The following is a 13,367-nucleotide window of genomic DNA, read 5'->3' on the forward strand; positions in this document are numbered from 1 at the left end:
GTCTTCAAGCAACTTAAAGAAGTCCAGACGCTTTTCTTTGCAAACTCCTTTGACTATCCAATGATGAGTCATCACAAACAGAACCCAATCCAAACTTTATACCTAATGATGGGTTGTGGCAACCAGAGCCCAGTGCCCACTTTATACCCAATGATGGGCAGTGGCATTACTAAACTAGATCATTCTCAGGCCCAAAATGAGACACTCCACGAGATTGTGCAAGAAAAACACATAAAGGAGGCCAGCAATACCAAACAAGAAAATCCAGAGGCCAAAGATGAAAACATGTCCAAAAAGAAAAAGAAAAAGAAGCTCTGCTGGCTGCTTAGACTATTCACTTAACTGACTTCAACTCCATTTCCTATAAAATAATCAATTATACACCACTAAATATTAATAGCAAATAACTGTATTAACCAGAGAGTTACTTCCAGTGCCTAAAGGTCAATTTTAAGGCATATTTGCTTTAATTTTCTCACATATATAACCCCCTCCCCCCAAACCGCAGCAGATGCCCACCCGTTCCCCAGCCTGGTACTTTGGGATGTTTTCATTTCCACTGTCGCCAAGTGCTTGCTCACAAGGGATTGTTGTTTTTTTTATCTTTAATTCAGTTGTATGAAAATTCTGCTGAATTGATTAACTTCCGCTTATCCTTTTCAGGGTCGCAGGGGGCGCTGAAGCCTATCCCAGCTGTCTTAGGGCGAGAGGCAGGGTACACCCTGGACACCAGATCAACACATAGACCCACTTTCACACCTATGGGCAATTTAGTGTTTCCAATTAACCTAACCAAACACAGGAAGAACATGGGAACTCCAAACAGAAAGACCCTAGCCTGATGGTGGAATTGAACTGAAGACCTTCTTGCTGTGAGGCAACAGTGCTAACCACCTTAACTTAACACTAGAAATAAATATCTACTGTTGATAACCTTTGGAGCAATATTAATGAAATCCATATAACAACATGCCTGGCTCAATGGTTCATGGAACTATTAACAGTTAATGCACAAAAATATTATGCATTATTGATTTCAATATATTGATTTTTGTATCTTGCTACTAGCTAGCACTAAGTCCAGTTTTCAGAGTTTCAGCAAGACCAACTTGAACAAGAAGATGAAGAGTTCAGTTCTGCCAGCTATTTGTCTTGGGGCTTCTTTGTGAATGACAATTCATCCCACAATCATCGTGTTCTTTGTGCTACTGGTATAAACCACCAGTCTCTGTGATGCCCAGTGTTAAATAAAGGTTTGTTATTTTACAAATTTTTGGTTATTTTTATGGATATCAGATGACCACATTTAGAACATAATTACAGAAATTAAAAAAATCACATTGTTTAAGTATGGGGAAAAAACCTACTAAAATTAAACAACTGCACTTTGTGCTTCTTATTATTCCAACTGTTGTAAGGAGTCTGCTTAAGTTTCTTCAGATAGGTCAAAGGTCAGTGCCGTTGGCTTTATGGTCTTCCAACTCTTCCTTCTTGCTTGTCTTCATTCAGTGGTTGCCAGGCTCACATAACCTAACATTATCTGATACCTTCAAACACTATTATTTTAAGGAAAGTTTGATTTTCCAAAATATGTTTGCTATTTATCCCTGACCACTTTTTTACTGTTTGTTTTGTCTGCTATGATTGTCTGGTTTTTTTTACTTTTTTGTTTTTAAACTTTTCTTCTTTCTTTTTTTTCACCTCAGAAAGAAATGAAAAAAAGGAGTAGAGAAAAAATAAAAGAAAGGGGTAAAAGAAATAAACATTAACAAAGAAAAGTGACAAAAAGTATGTAAAAGAATGAAATGAAAAAGAAAACAAGGACGAAAAAAAGAAAACAAAACAAGGAACAGTTAAAAAAAGAGCCAATGTAAGGAGAAAGGAAACATGACAATGAAAGACAAAAAAAGAATTAATGATACACTGACAGTCTGATTCTGGTGAAATGTTGACATTTAATCTGACAATAACAAGTTTCCACACATTAGCAGGAAAAAAACGGATGCTCATCTAAACAATGCACTAAACAACTGTCCCCCCCCCCCCCCCCCCACACACACACACACACACACACACCCCATATGGCTATTTCTATGAGGGCATTAATGAATGCACTCCCAGGCCCTTAATCCTGACCCATACTTAGTTCTGTTCTGAACCCTAGAACAGCTCAATGAAGGTCTGTCACAAATGATGACCAGTTCAAATTCCCTGACTTCACTCCCAGCTAAAACCCAGACTGTACCTCACAAAGACAACCATATATGGGTAAAGCATGCAAGATGACCAAAGCTTCAGAGAGATATTGGTTAACATAAGGGATGACTTACATGTTTAAAATAACAGAATTTCAGTAAAACCTACTACTGACCTCAGCAAGGACATTCTCCCATTTAATTTCCATATACTCAAACACTTTGAGAAATACAATAAGAAAACATGGCTGCAGCATTAAACTTTTCACACAAGGACTAGGACAGAGGGAATCATTGCAATTTCATTTGCAGAACACAACACACAGATACAACATTAATACACATAAATATATATTGCATAAAGTTATTTTTATGTCAAGTATTACTACAGTTGTGATTCTACCATGGGAAGGAGAAATGGCTTTTTAGGTATAATCATCATCTGCATCAGTAAGCCAAGAGGATTGTTTTGATACAAAGATTAATAATAATGTTAATATGAGGAATGCTTCCAAACAGGGTTTTGCAGACATGTTGCATACATGTATTCTGACACATGCTATCAGACAGACAGAACAGTAGTAACCAATGGGTCATGGTCCAGCCTGTGTGCTGTATTTAAGCATTTAATACTACACGTGGGGGAAAAAAATGTAAAAACAAACAAACAAATAGTGCAGAAGAAATAAAGAAAAAGACAAGAAAAAGAAAACGAGATGGAGAAATAAAGAATTAAAGTAATAAGAAATGATAGAGTGACGTAAAGCTAAGTAGGAAAGAAAACTGAAAGAAAAAGGGATCGGAATGAAAAAATTAAAAATGGAGAGAAAATTTGGAAGAAGGGTAAAGAGCAAAGTAAAAAGTGAAAAGAAATAAGGAAGTAGTAAAAAGAAACTGAAAAAGTAGGAAAAATGAATTTCTTGGTTAAGTTTGTGGGCCTATTTTAGGTCTATTCACTACAACACCTTGTGCTTTTATTTCTAGTGTTCTCTAACCTGGAACTCCTTTCTGGTGTAGCAGCTGATTCAAGTTTGGCTCCTCTCGAGTAATAAAGTAGGCAACAGATGTTAAGCACTGTGTTTCAGTGTACAGGGAATTTCACATTTGGACTACCTGGTTTTGCCACCTTTTTGGATCCATTCCAAGAGTTTATAAAAATTTCAGTGAAACCAAAGATACATTATTTGCTCTTTTCCTCTTGGAAAAATATTGCTGCCACCAAATTGTTCGGGCTCTTATTCATTGCATTTAATGTACTAGCACCATGGCCCCTCAAGTAACGACAACCTATAACCACTATAAAGTAATCTTATTTTTTTGCTCATTAACACTGTAAGTCAAGATAAGATAAGGTTCACTTTTCTTTTTTTTTGTCTCAGTTGTGCCTCTATTTTCTAATCTAAAGACAGGCAGTAGCAAGAAAAGACGCACAGTCCTGCACAATAAACGCTGCATGAAAGTCTTTTAATATTGCTCATATTCGCGTATGTTAATGTAACTATTTTGTTCATACAAAATAAGTTTTGTATTTTGATTGTGAGTAACATATGCCATGCACATTCCAGCTGCAACACTTGCTCTCTTTATGTGTTATTTAACAGTAATTACTTGTACTAACGTGAGCTGTTTTGCAGATTAAGTAAGTGCTACTTAAATGTATAACCTCGCAGAACTTTCTACTGTGTGCATCTGCTCTAGACAAATAGAGATACAATGACAACTATTGGTAAATTAGTGGAAACAAAAGGCTCAACCAGAACCAGTTTAGTGTAAAAATGCCTCCATACAACAGATATGACATATAAAGACTCGCATGAAAAGGTGTAACCATCAAAGTCGCACAGTTAAAAGTTTGTCACACATAACTCTACACATACATCACAGAAAACCGCCTGTGCTGATGTGATTCTACAGCAAATAATCTACAGTACAAGCTACAGCATAAGTATGTCTGATTCTCTAAACACCTTAACATTTCTAAAGACTACTGTTAGGTTAAATGTTGATTGACTGCTGCATTCATTTTGGATGAATTTAAAAACATCTACATTTCTTCAGAGTATTTTAATGTCTTACATTTCAGCTTTAATCTCTCGACTGTAGGCAGGTGAAGCTGCAGAAATACTGTACTCAATAAAGTGCATCAAAATGGGTAACAGCATAGGAACAAAATGATAACAGCTGCTTTTTACAAACACTGTAAAGATGGCTCCCTTTTAGGCCAAGTTCCTCTAATGTGACCCTTAAGTTAGTGTTTGCACAGTAACAAGTAACAGCATCAAGAAAATACTTAAAGGGCGTTTCAGATACCTGTTTAGTAAACGACACACATCATTTTTCAGTCTTGTGTAAGTAATTACATGAGAATGAGATGATTTAGCGTTAAAGTGCATCATTTTTGCCAAACTCTGAGGAGCAGAGTAGTGTTCGGGACCGCCACCTCATTCAGTTTTATAAAAACACAGCATTGCTCGTTTGTTCTGGATGCACAGTGGAAGGCTGGCAGATGATCTTCAGTATGGAATCTGGTTTTGGTAATACTGCAGCATGTCGTATGTCTTGCTCCTGTTAAAATGAAGTTAACAAATATTTATTAGAAGGAACAATGTTAAAGGAAAAAGGTGTTTATATATTTTTATTATTAACTATGGGTGTGTTAATAAAGTTCTTTAATATCCCAAAATGACACTATACAATATTTGACCAATTTTGGCAATAGGCTTATACATTTGTCTTCTGTAACAACTGCAGCACAAATTAAGTAATGCAAGTATTTTGTCACCTGCTACTGAGGAAACAGCTTTGGATGACTTTGATGATGAATGCTGCCGCTTCTTTTTCACTCATTTGTGGATTAAAACGTCCTCTGACAAAAAACAAAAGAAAAAACAATCAATGTGAACACATTTTGGGTGGAAATAACAGTTTCACAGTCCAGTGGCACTGGAAGTGTGCCTTACATGCTGCACTCATTGTTTTTTTTAACTCCAGGTGGCTGCGCTTTGTTTGTCTTCCTTTTTTGACACCTACAGAATAGCTGTCAAAACACATATTACCAAATATTTATTTCTATACTATTTTTTAATAGTGCTCTAGTCTCAGATAAATTGGCAGGATTTTACTGCATGGGAGATTTTTGACATAATATTGACTACATACAATATAACTCACCATAGAAGCAAAAACACTCGGATGTCACACTGTTGAACTTACTTGAGAAGTTTTATGGTTTGTCCTCTGAAACATGGGAGTCCAGTGTCCAGCATAAGGGTCACCAGAGAAACTACTGCATCCATGTATGGGCTGTTTGACCAGAGAAAACACAACATAAAGTTACAATACCGACAACTTCTTGGCCACTACTTTCTTCACAGATGAATCCCATGTAGCACAAAAATGAATTGACAGAAACCTTTAAACAACCATGAAAGCCTTTTTGTTTTCTAAAAAGTACTTGAGACACTTGTTTGTTTGTTTTTTCAGCTTCATACCGTACAGCCAGATATCCTCTGACACACATCTCCATGAACCATTTAAAAGGTGTGGCCTCCATCTTGCCTCCCATGATCATCACCATCTCATCTGTCAGCTTGATGTCTGGCTCCCAGCCCAGGTTACCTCCAGGAGAGCTCTCAAACATGAAGCCAAAATCTGCAAACAAAATATGCCAAACCTTCACCATTACTCTGTAAAATTGATGAAACTACTCTCTGGTGTGTACAATCTTGTTTTAAAACATTGTGCCCAGATTTGAGCAATAATTAATAAAAGTTAATAATGATCATAATTACTGAAACAATAATAACTACTGTCCATCAAGTGTGGACATTCAAGAAGCTTACAGTTTAAAAAAAATCATAAAATAATAATAGTTGAAAAAGGAAACATCCAGATCAAACCCATACACCCCACCTATGTGAATAAGGTGGCCCTTGCTGTCCAGCATGATGTTGCCATTGTGTCTGTCTTTGATTTGCAGCAGGAACAGCAAAAGGCTGTAAGCGGCCATACTGCGGATGAAGTTGTAACGAGCCTGCAGAAAGAACATACATGTGATAATGAGGTATAATTATGCCCATTTCTCACCACATTCAAAAATCTCTCAGATGACAGTCCATGAGCGTGTTCCCCAAAGCATTCACACAAGGATCATGGATATGCCTTTTTCTTTTCATGTCAGGAACTCATTATTAATTTTATACACATCTTATCCATTCTCACAAGGAACATCATAAAGAGTAAAGAGTGGCAGGTGTCAGATTTTACTAGTGTTTCAGTACAGTTTTAGATAAGAAGGTTAAGTTTGTCTATTAAGAAAAGTGACTGTTAAGAAAGCTTCACAACAAAATTATTTTTCAGTTAGGTCTTTTGTATGGCTGGTTACACTCAACTATAGCTTGATAAGTAGTTAGTTTAGTTTGTCTCATAAGATGGCTCCTGTGTCACGCTAAGAGATAAGAGAGTCATATATCTCTGCTGTGACCACACAAACAATGTATGTGCCATTTGTGATTTCTCTCGCTTAAACCACAATCTTGTGTGTTGAAAACTGCTTTGTGCTACTATTGGTCCACACATGCTGGTGACTGTTACTGATGTTTAGGAGTCTTAGCAGACTAAGCTAGCAATATACACCTTGCTTAAAATGGCAGACCGCAAACCACCAACCACAACGTGTCCCTGTGATTACTAAATTTCAGATTAAGACACTCATGATACATGTCTGTAGCCATATGGCTATTCCACTTTTACTTTGAAAAGACTTTTTGGCAGGCCATCCTACTAGGCTAGCCTGTCATACTAGAACCATCTATGAATCCTTCTGAAGTATTAATAAATCCTCATTATGAAATATGCAAAACTGATTTGAACAGTCCCATAATTTAAGCTCCATACCTTCTGGAAGGCGAGGGTGGATTCATCACCATACTGATTCCGGAAGTAATCATACATCCCAAAGTCAGTCTGTCTACCGAGCTGGTCTCTGGATTTACAATCTGGGATGCACTCAATCACACCACACTGAGGAAGAGAAGATGTGATGATGTGTGACGTTTATCAGAATATCCTCCATTATTATCCCAAATCAGCTACAGAAGATTACAGGAAAAGTAACTTTGTGGCAGATGCACAAAATGTCAAGTCGACAATTTTCTCTGATGTACATTAGTTTGTAAAACATACACCATGTTTAGGGTCACTTTCCAACATGGTCTGTCTTTAGAATAACAACTACAACAACAAAACTGGATATGCTCATTTACAGTATTAAAAAAATAATGTGGAAGCTTACTGGCATTTGTTTTACACTTAAAGATGATATTTTATACAAAATTAATGTTTTCATTGTTTTAGAGTACAATTACAAAGTATGTAATATGACGATAGCATTGTTTTTTCTTTCTGTGTATCTGAACACTGTACTGGTTTACAGTGATGTCAAAACAGGACAGGTATGCACAGCTGGAACAGAGCCAAACTGGCAGTTGCTTTGCATTCTAGCATTATATTTATTTTTACTGAGTAACTAGAAGAGTTGTTCTAGCATGTTCCAGTTTGTCAAGATGCTGCTGACCTGCACAAACACTGAAACAATAGGGGGATGTAGATGTGTCAGAATGAATTTTACATGGTATTTTAAGCTGTAAATAAAAGAAAACATTTTGGGGACAATGCAATTTGAATTAGAGCTACATAGAGCTGTATTCCATTCCTATAGTGTTCTATTTGGATTGTTTTATTATTTTTATAAATAAAATTATGAAAAATCTTTAAAAAAAAAAACCATTACATTTTTAATACTTAGTACTGAAGTAAATGGGGAAAGGAGATGAAAGCAGAAGAGATAATAGAGAAAAGAGCCATACCCCTGGTGCAGTAGCCACCACTCTGTAAGGGAAGACGAACAGATCCAGGCCGACCAGCTGGAAGATATTCTTAAAAAGCCCTATGATCTGCAGTGCAAGCATATCCTGGAGAAAAGAGAAAAACACAAAGGGAAATTAGTCTGAGTATGAAGTATGAAATGTCAGACATTGATCAGACAGTCAAAGAAAAATGTTGTACCTGTCTGCAGTCATCTCCCACTTTGAAGATGGCTGCCTGCCAGCAAACCTTCTTTGACCCATCTGGATTCTCCTCTCCATCTTCCAGAGAGTCTGATAGGCAGCGGAGACCCTCCCTCTCTAGTTCACTCACTCCGCAGCGCTTCACCTTGAACTTGGCCAGATAGGGAGCCTTGGCAGCACTGCAAACACAGAAAACACACACAAACACAAACTCCCATAAGTTACAGTCATACTTATCATTGAAACTACTCTATGAAACACAAATAAAGACCCAACACTACCTCTGCATAGGTGTTCCAGACTTGTAATCAATGTCCAGTACTATGGCTTCAGGATTACTAGGCAGGTAACAACCTAGAAAACAGCAAGACAAGATACAAACATAAGACTCAAACTCTGAAAGGACAGAAGGGCCTGAAGCACAATGATTAATTCACAGCTTCTGCCCTTGCAAGCAGACTAACATTTCAGCACTGCTGTGTCTTTGTCAGAGTAAACAGAGCAGTGTTGTAACCTTAAATCTGTTTGCAAAATTAAAGGGTGTAAATTAAGCACTTTAATCTGTCCCTTCAAAGCTTGCTCTCCTAAGAAGCACACTATATAGGCAGGAAGAAATGCCTGACCTTATAAGAATACACCTTTATTTTACAACACAAAGGGCTTATGCAATGTTTTAATATCACAACACAGGCATGTGTTTGTCTGTATGGACAAAAGGTATTATATATTGGCCAAGTGGTTGGAAACAAAACAAACTGATTCTGTGAAGATATTTTATCAATATCATTTGACACAATGAAAGAACATTATGTCAGTCTTTAAGGGACAGTCTGTAAATAAATAGCTGCAGGATCCTTATTCAGACCCATACAATATGACTAAGAGCAAGCAAATACATTTATTCATCTTCATATTGATATTTTTTCTTTTTTTGTGTTCGGTACAAGCTCTGTGTACAGAGTTTTACGTTATAATGTATTATAATGAATGTAAAGTACTGGTGGATGCTCATAATAAACATGACCAAAGTCATTTTTTCTACTCTCTATATGATGTCATTTTGAGCACCCCACCCTGTTTATACAATGTGATTTTAAAATATTTAGATTAAAACTGTTTTCACAGAAGATTTAACTGAAGTTTACAGTTTACAGAGTCAAATAGGCACCCATATTTACTCTCAGACAGTTCCTTACCTGGCTGCACTTTGATATCGGACAGAGCTTTGAGGCAAGCTCTCTTTCTCTCCTCGCCCTTTGGAACTGGCCTGGGGAAAAACGCAAGCAGCAAACACAGCAGAATTTAAACTTCTCTGTGGTTGTGGCACATACATGACCCTGACGAATAGCAGAATACTAGCTAACAGACTTACTTGATAATAGCAGAAACGTTGGTGATTTTGTTGAAGAAGTCAAACTCTCTCTGGTAGAAATCTTTGGCAGGACCTGACAGTGAACCTGTGATCTCCTCAACCATCTGCTCCAACAGCTCCCCAATGTCAGCTATGCAGAAACATTCAATTTTAATTTTAATTTTTTCTACTCTACTTGAGAACGCTCTTTATACAGCGTGTCTTATTCACACACACACACACACACACACACACACACACACACACACACACACACACACACACACACACACATGCGTGTGGGTTTGCTATCCTCGTGGGGACATCCCATTGACATAATGCTTTCCCTAGCCGCTTACCCTAACCCTAACCATCAAAAATGAATGCCTAACCCTGACCCTTACCCTAAACCTAACCATAACCTAATTGTAACCCTGACACTAAAACCACATTTTGAGTGTGAAAATTGCTTTCAAAGCAATTTTCAATGTGGGTCCCCACGGTGCAGAAAGTCCCCACCAGGATAGTAAATGTCAGGTTGTGGTCCCCACCAGGATAGTAGAAACCCGTACACACACACACACACACACACACACACACACACACACACACACACACACACACACACACACACACACATTTTTCTATGTCTAAGTTCTTTATATATATATTTCACACAGATTCACATTTTGAGAAACACAGTAGGGGCAACTCATGTATCATGCCCAAGGATACTTTAGTATGCAGACTGGAGCAACAATCAACTTTAATGGTAATTAATAGATGACCTGCTCTGCCTTCTGAGCTAAAGCCACCCAAAGCTGGTATTTAGCATTGTGACCAATATCTAAAACAAGCTGGACATAACACAGTATTAGTTTGGACTGGTTACATGGTTGATGTGGTTGATTTCGGAAGAGAGCACAAATAGCCTCCACTTTGCTTGGCTTGGTTTCATCTGAAGGGTGAATTACCCTTTAGTACGCTTAAATGTCTGATGTCAATAGGAGATCAACTATGGTTTCTCTTTAGTGCAGCAGGGAATGTGGCTGAAGACAATATCGCGGGAGCATTTCTCTGGTTTCCAGACAGTCGATCGTACCAGCAAAAGTCGATCGTACTGGTGGTGAAAATATTCACCACCAGTATCTGTCTATAATTTGAACTGAAGAACTAGGGCTGGGGAGCGTGGGCTCTATTGCTGGTGCTTCACCACTTCATTTGTCTCATGGGTTGTGGCCTTACAGAACACATGACTGGACTTTTCAATAGTGGGCATGAGGTACAGCACCTATGTCGATAGACATAACTGGTAAGAACTGCAGAGCTGATCTTGAATAGTGCAGTAAAGAATTAACTTCAAATTCAAATTCAAATTTTATTTGTCACATACACAGTCATACACAGTACGATATGCAGTGAAATGCTTATACAACTGCTCATTTCACTGCATGAAATGAGCAGTTGGTAGCTTGGTCTAGTAGCTTTGGTGTAGAGCTCCTTAAATGTACTTTTAATAGGTGCGAACATTATTGTAGTTTGGTTCACTATTTGGTAATGTCTTGGACATTATGGTTAGTGTGGCTTGTGATTCTAGTTCTTCAGATCTGGAGCAACCCTTTGATTTTTTTTTTCCCCGCTATTATGAGGTTTAAGAATTTTTCTTGTTGAACCTATTTGCAAGAACAGATTTGCAACCTGGGGGAGATACCACTTGCACTCTTCTATATGCCAGTTACACTATTAGAAATCTCCAGCTTGGCCATGCCATATTACTATATCTAGCATTTTTACTAGCGTTTTCTTTTTTCCTCCTTGAATTTGATCCAGGTTACTCATGTTGCTGGCTAGAGGAATTGGATTTGGTAAGGGTGTTGGTATCAGCTGGCTTGATGGGTCAGCTGGCCATTTTATTAAATGGGATATGTTTTAATGTTGCGTTATTGTTAATGAATTATGATTTTTTTTAGATTAATTTCCAATGTCAAGGTGGAACACTGATTTTTTAAGAATGGGGGTGTAAAGCCTGGTCTGCTGTTACTGATGACTGGCATGGGAGGATCGTCAGCTAATGCAGCTCACCTCAGGCTATAAAAGTTGGCCCCGAAAAACTGTTAAGTCTGTCTCTTCCAATCCATCTTGCATCAATACATGGCTTATGGTTATCTTTGTTTTTTTGGTTAGGTTATGTTGAATAAATTATCTTTTATTTAAGTAAACTTTTTGTGTGAAATCTTTCTTGGACTTAACTAGGTTAACTTTGTACGAGACAGTTGAAGGAGCTTGAAGAGCTGAATAGAAACAGTTTCATGTTTTACTCTGAAAAAGTATTTTTACTGAGTGTGTTCATGTAGGTTTTAATATAACCGGACGTTAGGGTGAAACTAAATGTTTTTCATTCTTTTTTTTCTTTGTTACTCAGACTAACTAACGCAATTTGATAAGTCTCTACTCACGGTCTTTTTGGTGGCCCTCTTCATCCATAAAGATGTTGGTCTTCATGTTCCAGATGAACTGGTGGGCAAGAAGCTGAGACTTCTGGGCTGCCCACAGGATATATTCTCTCACGTAACCCATCTAAGCGAGACAGAGAGCAGACAAAGCTTATATTGTTATTATTATTATAGTTAATTATATCTCTCTCCTTTGCCTTTAGCAAAAACACAAATATCTGTTGATAAACTCATAGTTTAAGCTCCCACAATTAATGATCTTTCTTTTTTTTGGAAGGGAATATGATGAACTTCTTGTAGAAGGAAAAATAATCTCCCAAGTTATCACAGAGTAAAGCATGGAATTTTTAGTCATGAAATCAGCAAAGGTGGAATTGTTAATATTACCTTGTCATAACGCAGAGCCTGAACAATCTGAGGAATGTAGAATAAGATGGCATCCTAGAAAGAACAATGAAGAACTATTAAGAAAGATTTGTTTTTATGAAGTTGTATCCTCCATCTTGGTGCTGTGACAGTGTTAAAGGAGGAACAAAGTAAGTTCTCCTCTGAAGTTGCTGTCATACATGAACTCAGGTCAAGACACTGCCTCACGATTCTCTCTCATGTGGCCCATCGGAAGCTTGTTTTATGCCGGGAACACTATACCCTATACTGCCAAAAGTATTCACTCACCCACTCACATAATTGAATTCAGGTGTTCCAGTCACTTCCATGGCCACAGGTGTATAAAATCAAGCACCTATGCATTCAGACGTCTTCTACAAACATTTGGGAAAGAATAGGTTGTTCTCAGGAGCTCACTTAAGTCCAGCGTTGTACCGTGATAGGATGCCACCTGTGCATTAAGTCCAGTTGTGAAATTTCCTCTCTACTAAATATTCCACAGTCAACCGCTTGTGGTATCAAAACAAAGTGGAAGTGATTGGGAATGACAGCAATTCAGCCACAAATTGGTAAGCCACGTAAAATCACAGATTAGGGTCAGCAGATGGTGAGGCCCATAGCGCGGAGAAGTCGGCTTTCTGCTGAGTCAATCGCTACAGACGTCCAAACTTCCCATGGCTTTCAGATTAGCTCAAGAACAGTGCACAGAGAGATTGGGAGAATGCGAGCCAATGCAAAGAATGCCACGACTGGAATCTAGAGCAGTGAGGATGTGTTTTCTGGAGTGACGAATCATGCTTCTCTTTCTGGCAATATGATTGACGAGTCTGCTAAGAGAACAGTATCGGTATTTGTCTGACTGCACTGTGCCAAGTGTAAAGTTTGGTGGAAGCGGGATCATGGTCTGGGGTTG

At 37.9% G+C, this 13,367-nt stretch overlaps 1 protein-coding gene across 2 annotated transcripts in view; it reads right to left on the reverse strand.

Annotated features, from left to right (window-relative positions):
* Nucleotides 1-1,967: 1,967 nt before the first annotated feature.
* pi4kaa (phosphatidylinositol 4-kinase, catalytic, alpha a) overlaps nucleotides 1,968-13,367 on the reverse strand; it is a 35,500-nt gene continuing 24,100 nt past the window's right edge. For both annotated transcript variants that reach the window (XM_063477981.1, XM_063477980.1), the window contains exons 42-54: nucleotides 12,455-12,508; nucleotides 12,071-12,191; nucleotides 9,636-9,765; nucleotides 9,460-9,530; nucleotides 8,545-8,617; nucleotides 8,262-8,442; nucleotides 8,063-8,167; nucleotides 7,092-7,217; nucleotides 6,108-6,228; nucleotides 5,687-5,846; nucleotides 5,409-5,498; nucleotides 4,978-5,061; nucleotides 1,968-4,760 (exon numbers count right to left, since the gene is read on the reverse strand). In XM_063477981.1, the coding sequence (XP_063334051.1) occupies nucleotides 4,709-4,760; nucleotides 4,978-5,061; nucleotides 5,409-5,498; nucleotides 5,687-5,846; nucleotides 6,108-6,228; nucleotides 7,092-7,217; nucleotides 8,063-8,167; nucleotides 8,262-8,442; nucleotides 8,545-8,617; nucleotides 9,460-9,530; nucleotides 9,636-9,765; nucleotides 12,071-12,191; nucleotides 12,455-12,508 (1,368 nt within the window). In that variant the 3' untranslated portion in view covers nucleotides 1,968-4,708. The remainder of the gene's footprint in view (nucleotides 4,761-4,977; nucleotides 5,062-5,408; nucleotides 5,499-5,686; nucleotides 5,847-6,107; nucleotides 6,229-7,091; nucleotides 7,218-8,062; nucleotides 8,168-8,261; nucleotides 8,443-8,544; nucleotides 8,618-9,459; nucleotides 9,531-9,635; nucleotides 9,766-12,070; nucleotides 12,192-12,454; nucleotides 12,509-13,367) is intronic.

This window comes from Pelmatolapia mariae, linkage group LG7 (assembly GCF_036321145.2).
Source record: "Pelmatolapia mariae isolate MD_Pm_ZW linkage group LG7, Pm_UMD_F_2, whole genome shotgun sequence".
Taxonomy (NCBI): domain Eukaryota; kingdom Metazoa; phylum Chordata; class Actinopteri; order Cichliformes; family Cichlidae; genus Pelmatolapia; species Pelmatolapia mariae.